General features: G+C 37.9%; 1 protein-coding gene across 1 annotated transcript; it reads right to left on the bottom strand.

The window, feature by feature from the left end:
• Positions 1 to 2,913: 2,913 nt before the first annotated feature.
• LOC126812055 (tartrate-resistant acid phosphatase type 5) lies at positions 2,914 to 16,086 on the bottom strand. The gene is made up of 6 exons (XM_056098910.1): positions 16,020 to 16,086; positions 12,698 to 12,915; positions 8,977 to 9,101; positions 8,266 to 8,427; positions 5,547 to 5,694; positions 2,914 to 4,030 (listed from the first exon to the last, which is right to left on the bottom strand). Exons 1-6 carry the CDS (start codon positions 16,066 to 16,068, stop codon positions 3,782 to 3,784), a joined length of 951 nt encoding a protein of 316 aa, XP_055954885.1. The 5' UTR covers positions 16,069 to 16,086; the 3' UTR covers positions 2,914 to 3,781.
• Positions 16,087 to 17,921: the final 1,835 nt, after the last annotated feature.

Genomic DNA, 17,921 nt, shown 5'->3' with positions numbered 1-17,921 from the left:
GTTCGAAAATATTTTTAAATTGAAGTTTCATTTGAAAAGGTTTACGTTAGACGTTTCAAACCATTATGTTGAATTTTTCAAAATTTTTAAATAAGGCGTGTTAAGATGAAATTTGTATCATCAATTAATTGAAATATTGTAAAATAGTACAATTTGTTGACCAGAATAAAGATTGGGACATATTATTCAGTTACAAGAGTGGTATTGAGCCTTTAAATGCCACACGTGTGTAGTAAATCTAAATTTATTAACAAGAAAAGAGAGAAAAGAGAGAGAGAGAGAGAGAGAGAGAGAGAGAGAGAGATGGGGTTTAACGTCCACTCGACACAATCTGGTTCATTTCGGGACTAACATCTGTTTCAGGTTTATTTCAATTATTCGCTTGCACGTATATGGCCCACGTGCTGTATAACTTGATAACGAAAGGTACATTTCACCTAAATTTTAGTTTTATAAAATAAAAGTCTGCTTTTATCCAGACACCGTATAATACTGCTTGGGACACCAGATGAAGACGGGTTTAAGTTGTTTGAAAATGTATCACGTATATTGAGTTAGTTGCTCGGCGCAAAGGTAGAGGATTTTAAGGGCTTTTAACAAATGAAATGAAATGAAATGGGGTTTAACGTCCTACTGTTCTGCTCCTAACCTGGGCTAATGAAGACGGGCATACGCCATACAGTGTGCAATGAGGGAAATTTTGCCCGGGAAGGGCTTTTAACACAAAATTAAGCAGTTTTATTCTCCAAAATATAATCGAGATTGGCACTTTAAATAAGACCCCAGACGTAGGCCAGTCACCTGGAAAATGTAATTACCATTTAATAATAAAGTTGTATGTATGTCATTATATAAACATAAATTGTGTCTGTTTCATGTTTCAATGGAATTTAATTGGCCGTTTAGATACTATTTCATGTTTCAATGGAATTTAATTGGCCGTTTAGATACTGCTTTTGCAATTTTGATACATACAACTGTGTGCCAATTACATAAAATTTCATGAGATATATTAAATATATTATCGTTTATTATATATAAACATGAACAGTAAATTTGTAATTATCAAGCTTCAAAGATCTAAAATACAATTATTAAGTTAGCTCCGTTTTGAACTTGGCTGTTTTTCATTTCATACATCGCTTTGTTGGAAATATTGTGTGAACATATGAAACGGCAACAAAGAATTTAAAACAAACTATTTTAATGCAACAAATGTCATTTCTAGCCTTGTGTTGTTTTCTCTACATAATCGCCTGGAAGTGTCACCAGATAATCTGTCTTCGATACGCTCGATGAGACTTTGATTTGGCTGAACCCCACCCATTTTGAAAAACCATGTATCCACCCTTGTGAACAGGCCCGTGGCCAGAGTTGGTGGGGTGGGGCGTCAGTAGCAAAAACAAGAAGGCCGCGGGCTTTTTTCCGTGCAGCATATCAGGGTTGTAAACTCTCGGTCGTTGCTTCAGGAACGTCATCCTCGAAAATTTCTTGCACTTGGTTGTTGGTTTTTTTTGGTGGGGGGGGGGGGAGCGTTAATCGGAAATAATTATAAACCGACAGTATAAGTTGGATATGCGAAGAGTGTGTGCGAATTATGGAGAAGGGTGAATATATGGTGTTAAAAATAAATTAAGGGAGCTTAGTGGGTAAGATCCTTACTCTCTTGCCCGCTTGGTTACCTTTTGTTAGTGGTGCAGAAAGGAAGGTGGGCAAAAACCCTTACAGTCGGAATTTGAAATAAGAATAGTCCGTAGTGCTGCTGTCATTGATAAAATACTCTGATGGCAAACAGAAGCAGATAAGAAGGACGTTAACCCCTATTTTGGTCCATAACTGCATAACTGAATGCATCATAATGGCATATCCATGGACTTAATCCTTTCTTCAACTACCCCACTGAGATGACAAATATTTGGCTCACTGAGCCAAAGATTAAGTACAAGTCAACGTTACAGAATATCACATTTTATTGTATTCTCGAACAATGATCAACTCCATGATTATGCTAATCAAAGTTTATAAAAATCCTAGTTTAAAATTTAGTCAGCTTTCCAAAATATGACTGGTCTTAAAATCGTATAATAAATATATGATTAGCACTAATCTAACAACAAAACACATACTTATGGAAAACAGTTACTAGTGTATTTAAGGCGACGTTTCGTAGAGTATTCTCTCAACGTTATCAAGCTAATACAATCTACTTTCGAAAATATGAACCAATCTGATTAAAATACAGATCTATATTTCGTTTCGTTTTGTTATACTTTCGATGGCTACACTACATTAAGATCTGATCAGTTGTACTGGGGGGGGGGGGCGTCAGGGGTCATACAAGCTGCTTTTGACCCTATAACGTCAGATATTGATTAATCAATCAGCGTTGACTTTTCTAGTGGCTTACCAACAGTTCCATGCAGTGAACACCGAGAACTCGCCGTAACAGACTGTTTTATGGGCTAATTCCTCACATCAACGAGACCGCCTGTTATGTAACAAATCCTAGTGTCGCGAAGACAACTAAAACAAAGTTTTGAACTATAAAAAAAGAAACGAAATAGGATCTATGTTTTAATCCGATTGGGATAAATATAGACATTGAAGAAGACAGTGTGTACTGTCTGATTAGCTTTACATATCTATCGAGCTTTTCCAAGATCGTGGACTTTAGAAAAGAAACAATTTAAAAAAAGACTCAACATTTTCATTGTGTGTGAGGTGAGCTATATTTGACGGGGCCTGTAACGACCGCACTATCTGCACCAGATCTGATGCTGTAAACCTCTTCTTGGCTTCTAAACACTGTTCTAAGGTTTTAATTTAAAATTTTAAAAAAATAACACTTTTACCAAAACAAGTTTCTTTAATTTCAAAATTATAGTATTTACATTTCTATAAATAGATCACAGTTATTTTATTGTACATGAAAAATATCTTTATTTTAATATCATTATATTCCATATAGCCAACCAAAGGAACGGCAATGAACAAGCTATCAACCTCTATTAGGCTTCTGGACAGGGTTTTAATTTAAATTTTGAAAAATACCACTTTATCCAAACAATATAGTATTTACATTTCAGTAAATTGATCACGGATATTTTATTGTACATGAATAATATTTTTATACTAATAGCATATAGCCCACAGCAGGATCAGCAACATCTTCAATAGAAGGCTTGATCTTGCTTTAACTACGTACATCTTTCGGCACTAATTTCGATTGGGTACAAGCCCAGCTTGTGAGCCTATCAGATTCCTCGATCGTCGCTAATACCAAGTCTCGTGCTTTCAAGCTAAAATGTCTACCTGTGATGGGGGGTTGGATGGCCGAGTGGTTAGCACGTACGCGCGCTATATCATAAGGCCTGTGGTTTCGAATCCCCGGTTGTACGTGACAAGGAGTAGGGTTGCCTGTCCAACCTGGTGGGTTTTCTCCGGGTCCTCCGGTTTCCTCCCACTGCTAAAGACCCCTACGCACAAGCGAATTATTGAAATAAAAAATTAAACCATATGTTAGTCCCGAAATGACTTAGTTTGTGTCGAGTAGACGTTAAACACCATTTCTCACTCTCTCTGTTCTTACTTCATTGATTTTCTTAATTTGATCCGTTCTCTCGAGTTATCTTTCTTGATTTATTTTTCGCATATTTAGGCTTACCAACACCTCAAGCATCAAGCCACCAACCTAATCAATTTGTCTTTACACGGATTTCAAACATTAGTACCAAATCAATCTAGCCACATTTTGTATTTAATGGTCCATTATTCGCCATATTCATATGTACCTGGGAAAGATAGTAGTCTGATAAAGGTCATCACCATTGGCCTCCACAAAACTTATTTTGAGTCTATCAGAGTTGGCATCTATAAAACATAATCCTCCTTTACTGTCCTTATCGCCAAAATGGAACTTTAAATAATTTTCAGGAACTTCCTCTTTATATTGAGTGTCACTAACAATATCATTGGCAGCACCAGAAACGATAAAATCTAAAGTTATGTCTTCTTTACTCGTCTGTAAATGCTGTGGAAAAAATAAAATTTTATGATAATTCATTAGCAGGTCTAGTGTCTAAACTTGTTTACCCGGGATAAGGAATAGTCGATCATTTGGTTTAAATACTAATCATATAATACATTAGAATAAATTACACCACAGTCAACGCCCATTTGCTGTAAAACGAAGCGTACGTCAAGTTAAAGGGATATTAGGTAAGATTAGATAAAGAGCTGACAGTTCTCGTTATAATAGTTAAAAGATAGATAATGAAAACAAAATATGCTGAAAATTTCAGTCAAATTGCTTCACTCTGAACCGAGATGTTAGTCATTTATTTAAGGCTAGCCTCGATTGTCATTAATAACGTTGGTATGAAAACAAAATATCGATTATCCATTACAAAATGTATTCAAATCCATTAAAAATTGCAGGCTAACGATGGCACCGGAAGTTGATTATGCAATCAAAGGCCTGCAATAAGCAGATTTAGCTCTTGCATAATGTATGTTTAAGTACTCGTAAGTTGTATATTGAAAGTTTATAATTACATTACTCTAACACTTCAGTGGTTGATTCCCCCTTGTCAGTGATGCAGGATGGAGGGCCTGACAAGGACAGCTGTCTAGTCGTTCGGATGGGACGAAAAAACGAGGTTCCGTGTACAAATTGGCGTGCACGTAAAAGATCCCTTGGCAGTTGGAATTCGATATAAGAGTAGGCCGTAGCGCCGCTGCCCGGGCAAAATTTCCCTCATAGCACACTGTATGGCGTATGCCCGTTTTCATTAGCCCAGTTTAGGAGCAAAACAGTAGGACGTTAAACTCCATTTCATTTCATTTTCACTTCAGTGGTTGACATGATAGGTACTTTAGATTTGGTTCAGAAGAAAATGAAAATTTGATTTTAATGTTCAGATGTTCATAGCAGAAGATTGTCGTAAGCTTCAGGCCTCGTGGTTGCCATCGTTGTCAGCAGGTTTTAATTCAGACTAATATGATAATTTTAGTTGTGCAGTTAAGCGAGGAACATAATATGCTATTGTTTTCTTGCGTTTGGACGCTTTTTATTAGAATTTGGATAATCATCCAATCTGATTAAAACACCGATCCTATTTCGTTTCTTTCTTTATAGTTTAAAATTTCCTTTTACTTGTCTTTATTACAGTAGGATCTGGAAGAGTTGATATAGTTGATGTGAGAGTTTCGCCAATGAAATCCCCTGTTGCAGTAAAACATCAACGCTGATTGGTTAATCAAATGTCGTAGGTTAAAAAGTCGCTCGTATGACCCTCGACGTGACCTCGCACTACATGTCAGATCTTCATGTAGTAGAGGCCATCGAAAATATAAAAAAAAAAACGGAACGAAATATAGACCTGTATTTTAATCAATTGGGTAATCATATTGAGCTCAGAAAACAAGTACTGAACTCAGGAGGCTCCAGAATTTGTTTAGTATATATTGATGTGATGCTAAATTTTAGCTAAACCTACGTGTACAGAATGATGAACACTGTTAGGTAAGTAGATAGTTAAACCTACCTGTAAGCAATGATCATGACCAGCGAAATGACCATTAGCTGTATATTTATATAGTAATGGCAGCAGTTTATCTTCTAAACACCTACTTCCACCATGACAGCCTATAGAATAAATAGGATGATGACCTGCAGTGAATAAATATTTGGCACTGAAAAAGAAAACAAGCGGTTGACATACACGATACGTCCACATTTTTTCGAGAGAAGGACAGGGAACGTTGAAACTCGATAGTTTAGCGACCACTCGACATAAACTAGGTCACTTCGGGACTAACATTATTATGGTTCAATTTTATTTCAATAATTCGCATGCGTGCAGAGGTCTTAGCAGTGAGAGGAAACTGGAGGACCCGGAGAAAACCCACGAGGTTGGACAGGCAAACCCATTCCTTGTTACGTACAACCGCGAAATCGAAACCACGCCAGCTGACTGAATGACAGACCTCCCACCGCCGCTTCGGAAAAGGAAGCATCGGAACGGAATAATCGATCCGCACCAAAATTATCGGTTGAGGTTCTGGCAAAACTTTAGAATGTGGCCACTGCTCGCATTAACCGTATTACACACGCAGTAAATATGGTTTAGTGCTTTCCGTATTCATCAAAGTGTACTGTGTTTGAGAATCAATTATTAATGCATAACTGAAAATGGATAGTGTAGGATATCAGTAGTCCTACTATAAATGGAGTTGTCTCCCATTAATTACTATGACAGTTTTTAAACCATAGAAATATATATATAAGTGGGTGCTCGATTCACAGTCCAGAATTCCCGAATTGACAGAATTGCCACCGAGTGACGCGGAAATGAAATGAAATGAAATGGGGTTTAACGTCCTACTGTTCTGCTCCTAAACTGGGCTAATGAAGACGGGGCATATACGCCATGCAGTGTGCTTTGAGGGAAATTTTGCCCGGGCAGCGGCGCTACGGCCTACTCTTATATCGAATTCCAACTGCCAAGGGATCTTTTACGTGCACCCCAATATGTACACGGGACCTCGGTTTTTCGTCCCATCCGAACGACTAGACAGCTGTCCTTGTCAGGCCCTCCGTCCTGCATCACTGACAAGGGAAACCACGCCGGAAAATCTGGATGAACTTTCTCGGCCAATGCAGGGATCGAACACCCGACCACCAGGCATGTGAGCTAGAGTCTTACGCACTTAGCCGCGTGATCCTCTGAGTGACGCGGAATTCAGTCCTGTCACAGTTCTATCAGTCCCGACTACGGAGGTGGTGTGAGTAGAATCGTGACGTAATTAAACACGACGAATATGTTTCGGCTGCATGGTTGGTTGATATTTACTTATCCAGTCGACGCATGCGTTGTATAGCCCGAAATACCCCTTTTTACTCGATTGTTACTATTTTTGAGATTGAGAGAATTCAATTCCGGAACGTTCAATCGAGTACCCCTATGACAAAGGCTACATATAGTAATCACGTGAGTCGGTGACTTTTGACGTCTGGTGACGCGACTGTCAAACGGCATCTTGGAAGGTGTAGTCAGTGTAAACAATATGGCGGATCACTTCGTATCCCAGTCGGCAAACCTCAGCACATACTGCACGCGGCGATGCACTACTTCATACCTCGAAAATGTATCACTGCGCTAAATGCCGTCCATTTAAAACGCTCACGTGATCATTTTGGGGTGGGACTTATCGACTTTACTGCCAATGACGCATATACTGCTTTTTATAACCGAAGCACGTGGTTTATGTAAACAAATATGTCAAGTTAGCAAAATGTCGACTTCTGCTACTTCGGTAAAAGCGATACATACTAAGTGCCAATGGGTGATATTGCAATACAGTCTTTATCATTGTAAACTGCATTAAGAGTTTCAATCTGTTTATCTTTCAAAGTTAAATACTCCTAAATTTGTCTTCGCAAACAAAGCCGCTACTGTGAACGTATCTTTCATGGGCGCCGCCATATTGAATAATTAGTGGGATATTTTGTGCTTCGGCTCTAATCCGTTTGACATCTTTCATACACACAACGGCTAAATAAACATTCAGTCAATAAGAAAATAGAAGAGAAATAAATACTTCTAAAAATTTCTAATGGCATACTCAGTGTTTTCGGCTAAAATCGTCGATTTTGGTATTAAAATGTCGGTTAATTAGGTTAGGGCCTGTTCTCAGGCGGAGCTAACTGTAAACAGGCAGCCTAAGTTTGGGAGGACCTCAGCAGATTTCAGTACTCTACATCTAGCCTCTTTCAAGCTCCCAGATTACCTTTGAAGAATGTTTTAACATACAAATATTTCAAGGTCTGAAGCTGTTTTTCTCTCAAAGTTAATCCGATTTTCTTTAGACAATGACAAATTTGCACTGAAAATTCCGCACACTCTTCGAACGACGCAATTTTGAGAACTTCTCTCTAAAAGCGGCAAGTTTTCCTAATACGTAAACCGGTGCCGCATCGCAATTGTATAGGTACATATCACTAACCATTATAAGGCCGAGGCTAGATGTAGGGTACCGGAATCTGCCGAGGTTTGCCGAGTGACTCGTATCCCTCCACTCAACCACCCACTAAAAACGATCTGCGTGGGCCCCAGTGTTTTGCTTTTGGGTGTTTTCTCCACAAAAACCACTCGACGAAAGCACGGGGTGGGGTGTAAGTTTTCACAAGTAAGTATGAACATTTAATTAAATAGGTTGACCATGCCTGTTGAATAATACAGATACAAATAGAACTGAACTTACTTGCTATTTTTGAGATTTCTTTCAATCCATTCCCATTGATTGTCCCTTTGTTCTCTGTCATCTGTTTCACATAACAACACTGTATCTATCATCAGTATATCAATGGTATCAGATGTTCCAGGTATATTAAAAGATTGTGAATGATACAGATGAGGAAAGTTCCTATATTACAGAAGAAATACCACTCGATTAATTCATCATTTCACGGCGTTATTGAATGACCTGATATAATAATCCAAACTGTATGGCCTGTGTACGTCTTAATTAGCACAGTCGGGGCCCCATTTAAACCCGATTTCATTTCATTTTCATATAAATACAGGATCGATAAAAGGCTCACCCTTATAAGGCCTACCAGATGACACCATGAAAAAGACATGGACGTGACGTGGGTACCTCTTTTGCCAGTTGGTTATAAGGACGCCTCCATCGTGATTTAATTGATACTGTTCCATCTCTCTAATACTAATGTTGATATTCAAAATGTTCAAACAGATTACGTTAAATATTCCAGGAGTAAATTCTGAACAATGTTATTGCACCAGTTAGACGTTCACATATCTTTGGATTTGGATTTTGTTTTGCGACCTTCTAGGAGCATCTTTCTCGGGAAAGGATGTCCACTGGCTCAATGGTCTTTATTTACTAAGTTATTAGAAAGGAAGGTCGTTAGTTGTTTGGGGGTGTGAAATAAGACGTTGAAATAATTACCATCGTTTGGACACTTTTGTGTAGGCGATCTGTGCTGAAACATTGCCATAGTAATCATGGTTGCCTGCTATAAGGTACCAAGGTATATTTATAGCGGCACTTGTATAAACATTCTCAAATGTATCCTGAAACATACAGGTTAAAGATACATTATTGGAGATAAGATAAAGGGCTGACAGTTATCACTATAATAGTTAAAAACTCAATACTGTAAAGGGAATTTGCTGAAAATTTAATGTCAGTCAAATTGCTCCACTCTGAACAGAGATTTTAGCGATTGAATTTTGGTCTAACCTCGATCACCATTACTAAAGTCGGTACGATAAAAAACATAGTCTCGATTATCCATTTTTTGATTTAATCATCAATGAGCGTTAAGCAGCAGATATGATTCTAATCCAGAAAATATCACAGGCTAGCGATGACATCGAGAGTTGATTATGGTCTGGATAAGTTAATTAATGTCTAATCAATAATTTAGATAACATTTCAGGCCTAAAGAAATACTTGCAATTGGCAGATTTAGCTCTTGCATAATGTGTATTTAAATGCTTTGAAATACATTTTTAAAAAGAAATTGTTTTATCTATACAATAATGTAGGCGGCGTTATGAAATGGAGAGGGATTTGTGAACAACAGAGAACAAGGCTTGTTATCTATGGAAGGGTATCGCTGCCAATATTAAAGATACATTATGTAAGATTTAGATAAAGAACTAGCCATTCTTGCTGTAATAGTTCGAACGTAGGTGACGTAAAATGAATAATTTGAAAATTTCATTCAAATTACTCTATTGCAAGCAAGATATTAGCCTTTGAAGGTTTGACAGACGTGTGCAACAAGTTCAACCACCGTACTGGTTGATCGAAGCTAAGTCTCGGTCCTCCATATTTGATTAAATCAAAGTATCGCTGAACCATTCTAATCTATTTAATATCGGAGAAAGCTGATGCCATCGAGAGTTGATTAAGGCCTGGATCAGTTAATTAATGTCTAATTAATACTTTAGAAAACATCTCAGGCATAAAGAAAGACCTGCAATAGGCAGATTTAGCTCTTGCATAATGCATGTTTAAATGCACTGCTACATTGTATTTTCCAATGATTATATGTAAAAAGTACAATGTACAAAGTCCTAATACCGGTAATGATAAAGTCAAAATACCTCTACGGCAAGAGTTAAATGTAAAACGTCAAATGTTAAGTATTAAATGACAAATGTTTTGTGGGAAAATGCTTTTTTTTGACGTGTCTACATTTTACATTTCACTCATTACATTTTACATTTGCTCTCTGCCACATCCCATTTGTCCTTCGCGCATTCTACATAGCATGTTTCGAACAGCATCAACTTTCATATGCAAATGTAGGATATCACGTGACTTATTAACATATACGGAAACCTGGCACACTATAAGCCGGAACAAGGATATTCACGACACAATAACAGGAAATCAGCCTAGCACACAATAAAAAATTCCTTACCTTGACACTTTGGATGGTACTTTACCATGATTACGGGGGGGTTGGTGTGGGGGCTGTGCAATGTCCAAATACGAAATGCCAGGTATCATGTTACATATTAGTGAGAAGCACGTTCATTTCTGTTTGTAAATATGTAAATAGTTTTCTGGTACAATCATATTTTCATAATTCAAATCCAATAAATATCACACTAGTAAAGGGGTATTCAAGTAAAAATTCTGGTCTAAATATGAAATTCCAGATACCATGTTACGAATCACTGATTGCTCTTTCCAAATATGCAAAAAATTTTCTGGTACATTCATATTTGCTTAACTTTACAAAAAAAGATTAAAGTTGAAGCGAAGGAAGAGTGGGGGGACTAGATTAAACTAAAATAAAGATACGGGGTTTAATCAAAAATTCTCTATGTCCATACTAACAAATGTGTAGTCATTTCTCTCTTTAAATATATTGTTTATTTGTTGGGTACAATGCTTATATATTGGGTTTTTTTAATGGCTCAAAGTTAATTAGGCTGTACTCAACTCTGTTTATAGAGAGACCGGAAAGAGTGGGGGGGGGGAGCGGTGTTTAAAATATCAAAATACGGGAATTAATACGAAATTCCAGTTATTGTGTTATAAATTACTGGAAAGTATGTTTCTTTGGTCGTTTGAATCTATCAATTATTTACTGGCACATTCATGATTACGGACGGTCGTCTAGATAGTTCCGTATGGTGTGCCAGCTTGATTTACTGATATCGTGCGGTGAATATCCTTATAGTGTGCTGGTTTATAGTGGGCCGGGTTTCCGTATATATTAATAAGTCACGTGATATGCTACATTTGCATATGAAAGTTGATGCTGTGCGAAAGTTGCTATGTAGAAAGCGTTAAGGACAAATGGGATGTGGCACAGTGCAAATGTATAATGTAATGGGAGAAATGTAAAATTGTAGACACATAAAAAAAAGCATTTTCCCACAAAACATTTGTCATTTAACAATTAACATTTGACGTTTTACATAATTTAACTCTTGCCTTAGAGGTATTTTGACTTTATCATTAGAGGTATTTGTACATTGTACTTTTTACATATACTCAATTGAAACGACATTGTCGCAGAGCATTTAATACTGGCAGCGATACCCTTCCATAGTTATCATCCGTCGGAACCTGGGTAGTCAAAGATACAGAGATGAAGTGCTGCAACCTGTGGCAGTGCCATTCATGCAACAGCAACACAGGGTTGCCACTTTGCAGCATTATAATGCCCGTCCATATACCGTCGGACTGGTTGGTGATTATTTGAACAATGTTAACGTTCACACTCTGCCTTGGCCTGCACGTTATCCTGGCATAAAACCCGATAGAGCACCTCTGGGATCAGTTTTATTGCAAGAATCGCAAAGGCATAGATATCCTATAAAGAGCGAAACCTGTTGGTCCGAGGGCATAGAGTTACCCCGTCCGGCCCTGGAAATTTTAATCCTGGCTTAAATGCGGGATTACGATTATAAATGCATGGTTGCAAACTGCAAACTTTTTAAAATCGAATTCGGAGGAAATTAGATACCAGTCATACAATAGGTCGTTAGCTGGTTTCCTGTCCAAATGAGTACTAAAGCCAACGAACAAGGAGGATTGATCAATGCTGCATAGTACGTACATTGAGGGGGCGCGTTTTCGGAACAGAGGGCACAAAGTCACACCCACCCCTATACCCTAGTTGGAAATCTCACCGGATTCGAGTGTTATCAACCATTTCCAGTTTCAATCGCTAAATTCTCGGTTCAGAATGGATCAATTTGACTGAAATTTTCAGCAAATTCCCTTTACATTATCTAGTGCTTAACTATTATAGTGAGAACTGCCAGCTCTTTATCTAATATCCCATAATGTATCGTTAATGTTTAACACTGGCTTATGGGAAGTACACTATTGTTAATGTTTAGATTTTTGCTCCAGACATCAGACATTCCTCTCAATAAAATATTCATCGTTTAAATTGTATTATTATTATTATTATTATTATTCGATTTATATAGCGCTTCAATACGCATGAGTGTTTCTAAGCGCATTCACAACAAAACAGTTCAAAAACATTTTTGAAATAAATATGTTTTTAAGTTAGTCTTAAAGCTCTGGATGAAGAGTTTTTGGAAGATCAAAACTGTCTTTGTCTTTTTATGGAACATGTACACGGAGTGTCAACTTTCTCTTGTCTGATAGTTTTGGGTATAAGTTTTACCTGAAATCGGGGATCATCGACTGTTTCTACTCCATCATTATAGAAATTATCACCCAGAGCCAATACAAATTCTGGATGTTCCTTTTCAGCTAGTTGTTCCATTTGCCTTGCTGTGCTAACCTGTCCTACCGTAGTGTAAGGAAACTTGTCTGTTCCTCCCCAGTCCCCAATCACTAAGAATTTGAGACTCTGGGAGTTAGCATTGGTTATCAAGTATCCTTTTAAAATGAGAAGACGATATTAAAAATAAAGTATGTATTTGTGTGTAATGTTCCCGTCAGACCTGGGTGGCGTCCTTACTGCGCTGCTGCGACCGTACGGCGACCAGAAAATACACAAGGTCGCCGGCAAACGTGAAGACAACGCGGCAAAATGTCCCCAAAAATTACAATCTTGAAAAAAGTCGAGTTCTCACAGTTTTCCAGGCCAGATCGCAGAACCTTGGCGTTTGCTTTGAACATGCCCTTTCCGACGTGGTTTCCCCTTGTCAGTGGTGCAGAACGGAGGGCCTGACAAGGACAGCTGTCTAGTCCTTCGGATGAGACGAAAAACCGAGGTCCCGTGTATACATTGGAATGCACGTAAAAGATCCCTTGACAGTTAGAATTCGATTAAAGAGTAGGCGATATTGCCGCTGCCCGGGCAAAATTTCCATCATAGCACACAGTATGGCGTATGCCCGTCTTCATTAGCCCAGTATAGGAGCAGAACAGTAGGACGTTAAAACACATTTCATTTCATTTGAACATGCCCAAAACAAACCCGTAGATTCGGCGATCATTGGCGATCATGGAGACCACAGCACGATATTTGGCGTTTCCACCACGCTTTTACGACGCATATGGCGATGTTTACGCGCTCTGAGACCATTTTCCGTTGCCGTTGCAGCGCAGTAAGGACGCCACCCAGGTCTGATGAGGGTATTATGAAGTTTAAAGGGGTATTATGCGCTTTAGGGATCTTCGCCGGATAAAATAAATTTTCCATTTGACGTGAATTGCAGTTACACCTTGCAATAAATGTAGATCCCAAACCTTGCCATAAATGATGGTAATCAAATTCTGTCAAATCAAATTCATTAATTTCATTTAAATGCCTTGCTCTGACCTGATTATGGCTTGGATAATTTGGAATATGATGGTACAAACATAGAACAAAGTATTGCCACACCCTCTATTGGAATATACTAGCGTTTGGTCAGATATGTTAAGCTATATTAAGTTCTGGAAGGTGTTCAATCTTTCTGCACTGACTCGAGGAAATACTGAACTAGCAGAGAAAGACAAAAACTGAAGTTTAAGTAGAGGATTGTTTAAGAATCAGTTGAAAAATATATATAGTGAAAAATGTGTAAAACCAAGTCCGAACAACCATGGCAGTTACAGGTCAAAAGGAAATCCTACAGTTAATCTCATTCCACTTCATTTTTATGTTATCGATAGAGCCATCAAATTCAATAGCTGGTGTTGCCTGCGCCAGCCTTGATCACCTTTTGAACTCTCCTTATTGATTAAATGATACGTTTGATCTTAGCATGTTTTCGCCTGCTTATTCCAGTCTACACGGTTTGTTTTTTTGTTGTTTTTTTGGGAGGGTCGGGGGGGTGGGATTTTGTCCTTTGTGAATCAGCTATTTTAAATTACTTCCGCTTTGTTTTAGGGGTACGGGTTTTGTTTTTGTGCATTGCGAATGGCGCGCGAAACCACTGATTTTAAAATGTTCATCGTGTCTTAAATATTAGAATTTGGGATCCCCATCAATATTCATTGAAATTGGCCAACATTTTAATTCGTGTTTTTAACTTGGAATATTATGGATATGTTTCAGTCCCTTTAAATTGATTTAAATTAATTATGCCAGTCAAAATGGAATGTTTTTGTTATACAAATCCATATTTTGTATTAAACCTTGACGCTGGCCGTATAATCACATTACAATACCGGTATTGATTTTAATCACATCTTCCTCTCAAGATCGTAAACAAATTTCATAAATAAGAGAGAGAGAGAGAGAGAGGGATGGGGTTTAACGTCCGCTCGACAAAACTAGGTCATTTCGGGACTAACATATGGTTTAATTTTATTTCAATAATTCGCTTGCGCGTAGGGGCCTTTAGCAGTTGGAGGAAACCGTGTAGCACCATGGGTCTTTTGTCTGACGTGGAGAGCGTACATTGTCAAACCGGTCGCCACATCCTACATACGACCCATGCATCTTTTCTTACTACATATTTCTGTAGCCTTGTGATCGTCTAGAATTTGTCTCTAGCTGTCTTTACTTCAGCTTCACGTTGTGTATTTACTTCTTACAGTTTCTTAAGACGTTTGTCTTACCAGGAATAATAATGCATAGTTCGCTTCTACATTTTATATAGCATATAACTGAATACAGGTATACAAGCATAGCACAAATTACAATACTATATAGCTAAAACCACTTCTCCACCCTATCCAGCCTCTCGGCTGTCTAGGAACTCAGATGTACCCTCGATCTCTGGAATCTAATGCAAGTCTGACTTACAGGGTTCCCCGGTTTCTTTTAAAGGTATATAAATATCATGCACCATAAAACGTGATCATGGCCCTGAACTTGTGTAATTAACAAAATGATTGGTTACTTTAAATCAAATGATGCAATTAAAATAATTCCACTCACGTGTAATCCTGGTGGTAAATAATTGACATATTTTGGTTAAAGAGCTCTTTTTTATATGTCAACTGTCAATTACAGACTAAGTTGATTTAGTGCACACTATATATGTGAATATGTTTGAAATTACTAACTTGCCAAAGATATTAATTAATGAAATATAAAGGCATCTTATTTCAAGAGCAAAAATTCTAGCAATATTATTACAACCGGAGGACCCGGAGAAAACCCACGAGGTTGGACAGGCGACCCTACTCCTTGTCACGTACAACCGGATTTCGAAACCAAGCCAGTCGACTCAGAGTAATAGCCAAATAATTTAAAAATTAATCACAATTATATACATATACATAATGTACAAACTGTACAATATTACAGAATTTGAATAATTATGTAAACTGCTGCTGCTTTTACGTTGATTTTCTTTAGAGAGCGGTTAGTGCTAAATGATAAGGCCAGCTCAGTTTTTCGACATAGATCACGAGATGTAAACATGGCTAGCACTAATCCCAACCCTGGACCTAGCCCCAATGCTAACCCTAGCCAATCAAAATTGAAGTATCTACTAAAATTTGGATTTTATCTTTAGTTAAGATAACATGAATACAACATGAAGAAGGAGTGTGAAATATCTTAAGCGATTAAATATCTATTACAGACTTGAAAAACTTACCTAATTTTATACATATTAAGTATCTTACAAACATGAACCTGTTCTTCATTCTTGCATGTATGGTATGACTGAGTTTCTTTTTGTCCCCAAAACCAGCTGTGCTCAATCAATACAAACTTGTTATACCTCCCTTCAAACACAGAAAGTTGGAAAATATCGACCTTTGGTACAGAATAAAGCTTTTGACAAATCTTTTGTGAGTGAATGCAATCAATACGAGAATATAATATAATCGTTTGTAGTAAATCTAAATAAATTATGAAAATCTGATTGGTGGTCAGAATCAGAAACCTGCCTATTTGGACTAATGTAGAAAGTGCATGACCTTTTCCTTCGTTAAACCGTTTTATGGCGGTAAATAAAAATGATCGTACGTTTAACAATCAGTTTAACTGGATTGAATGGGTTATATTATTTTTTTTTTCGGGTTGGGGGGGTGGGGGTACGGTGGCTAAGTGGGTAAGATGCTAGCTCGCTAGCCTGGAGGTCGGTAGTTCGATCCCTGCATTGGCCGAAAAAGTTCATCCAGATTTTCCAGCATGGTTCCCCCTTGTCAGTGATGCAGGTTGTAGTGCCTGACAAGGACAGCTGTCTAGTCGTTCGGATGGGACAAAAAACCAAGGTCACGTGTACACATTGGCGTGCACGTAAAAGATCCCTTGTTGGAATTCGATATAAGAGTAGGCCGTAGTGCCGCTGTCCGGGCACAATTTCTATCTTAGCACACTGTATGGCGTATGCCCGTCTTCATTAGCCCATTTCGGAGCAGAACAGTAGGACGTTAAACCCCATTTCATTTCATTTTGTTCTATTATTTTATATACAATTGTATGACAATGTTACTTGCTAACGGGTTCGCTCCCCGTGTTGGCCGAAAAAGTCCCATGGGATTCCCCCGCGTGGCTTCTCTTTGTCAGTGGTGCAGGACGCGTTTACACATTGGCGTGCACGTAAAAGAACCTTTGACAGTTGAGAGTAGGCCGGGTAGAATTTCCCTCATAGCACGCTGCATGGCGTATGCCCGTCTTTTACCATACTCCTCGCAGTGTTTCGTTTGGTTAGAGCTAATCCCACTAAACACTGCTTTTTTGTAAGCAAAGTTCTGTTCCAAATTATGACTGGTCAATTAGTCAAATTAACAACCAATAGCTAACTGCGTAACAATATCGTTACATTTTGAACAAAGCTCCAAATTGAACCAAATATGTTTACATAAAGTTACGTCATGACTCACGCAGTGGAGGCGAAGCCCCCCCCCCTCCCGCGGCAAAAAGTTGACCATAAAAACATTGTTTGTTTGCGTTTCAGAATTACTTATACTGACCGTTACTGGTATGTTATTGTGTGGGGTTGTTTTTATTCCAAAAGTCAATGAAATTCATGTTAAAACTTATGGCGACAGGCGGAGTTTTTTAATCCAATAATCAATGACACTTATGTAAACATAGTATGTTAACTAAATCTATACAAACCATTTTACATATCTATACTGGCTTAATTTGATCTGTCTTATTTCGAAAAAAAAAAAATAGCATAAGATGTTGTTATCTTACCCTGAAACTATGGGATCCCAATATCCAACAATATCCATGGTCTTACCATGAAACTATGGGATCCCAATATCCAACAATATCCATGGTCTTACCATGAAACTATGGGATCCCAATATCCAACATTTAAGAACATTTTAAAATCAGTGGTTTCAAGCGCCATTCGCGATGCACAAAAACAAAACCCATATCCCCAAGACAATGCGGAAGTAATTTAAAATAGCTGATTCACAAACGACAAAATAACAACAAAAAAATAAATAAATAAAATAACAATCCGTGTAGAATGGAATATGCAGGCGAAAATGAATTTTTTTACCCATAAATGGCCAAAACTGTAAGACAAAGAAAT

The sequence above is a fragment of the Patella vulgata genome, chromosome 2 (assembly GCF_932274485.2).
Source record: "Patella vulgata chromosome 2, xgPatVulg1.2, whole genome shotgun sequence".
NCBI classification, from domain to species: Eukaryota; Metazoa; Mollusca; class Gastropoda; family Patellidae; genus Patella; species Patella vulgata.
Note: the sequence above shows the minus strand (reverse complement) of the source record. Positions and strands in the feature narration are given on the sequence as shown.

Coding starts and splice junctions, on each gene's coding strand:
- LOC126812055 (XM_056098910.1), bottom strand. CDS start 16,068: ATGAAGAACAGGTTCATGTTTGTAAGATACTTAATATGTATAAAATTA. Junction 8,428..8,976: donor ACAAAAGTGTCCAAACGATG/GTAATTATTTCA, acceptor TCTGTAATATAG/GAACTTTCCTCATCTGTATC. Junction 5,695..8,265: donor AGAAATCTCAAAAATAGCAA/GTAAGTTCAGTT, acceptor TTTCTTTTTCAG/TGCCAAATATTTATTCACTG.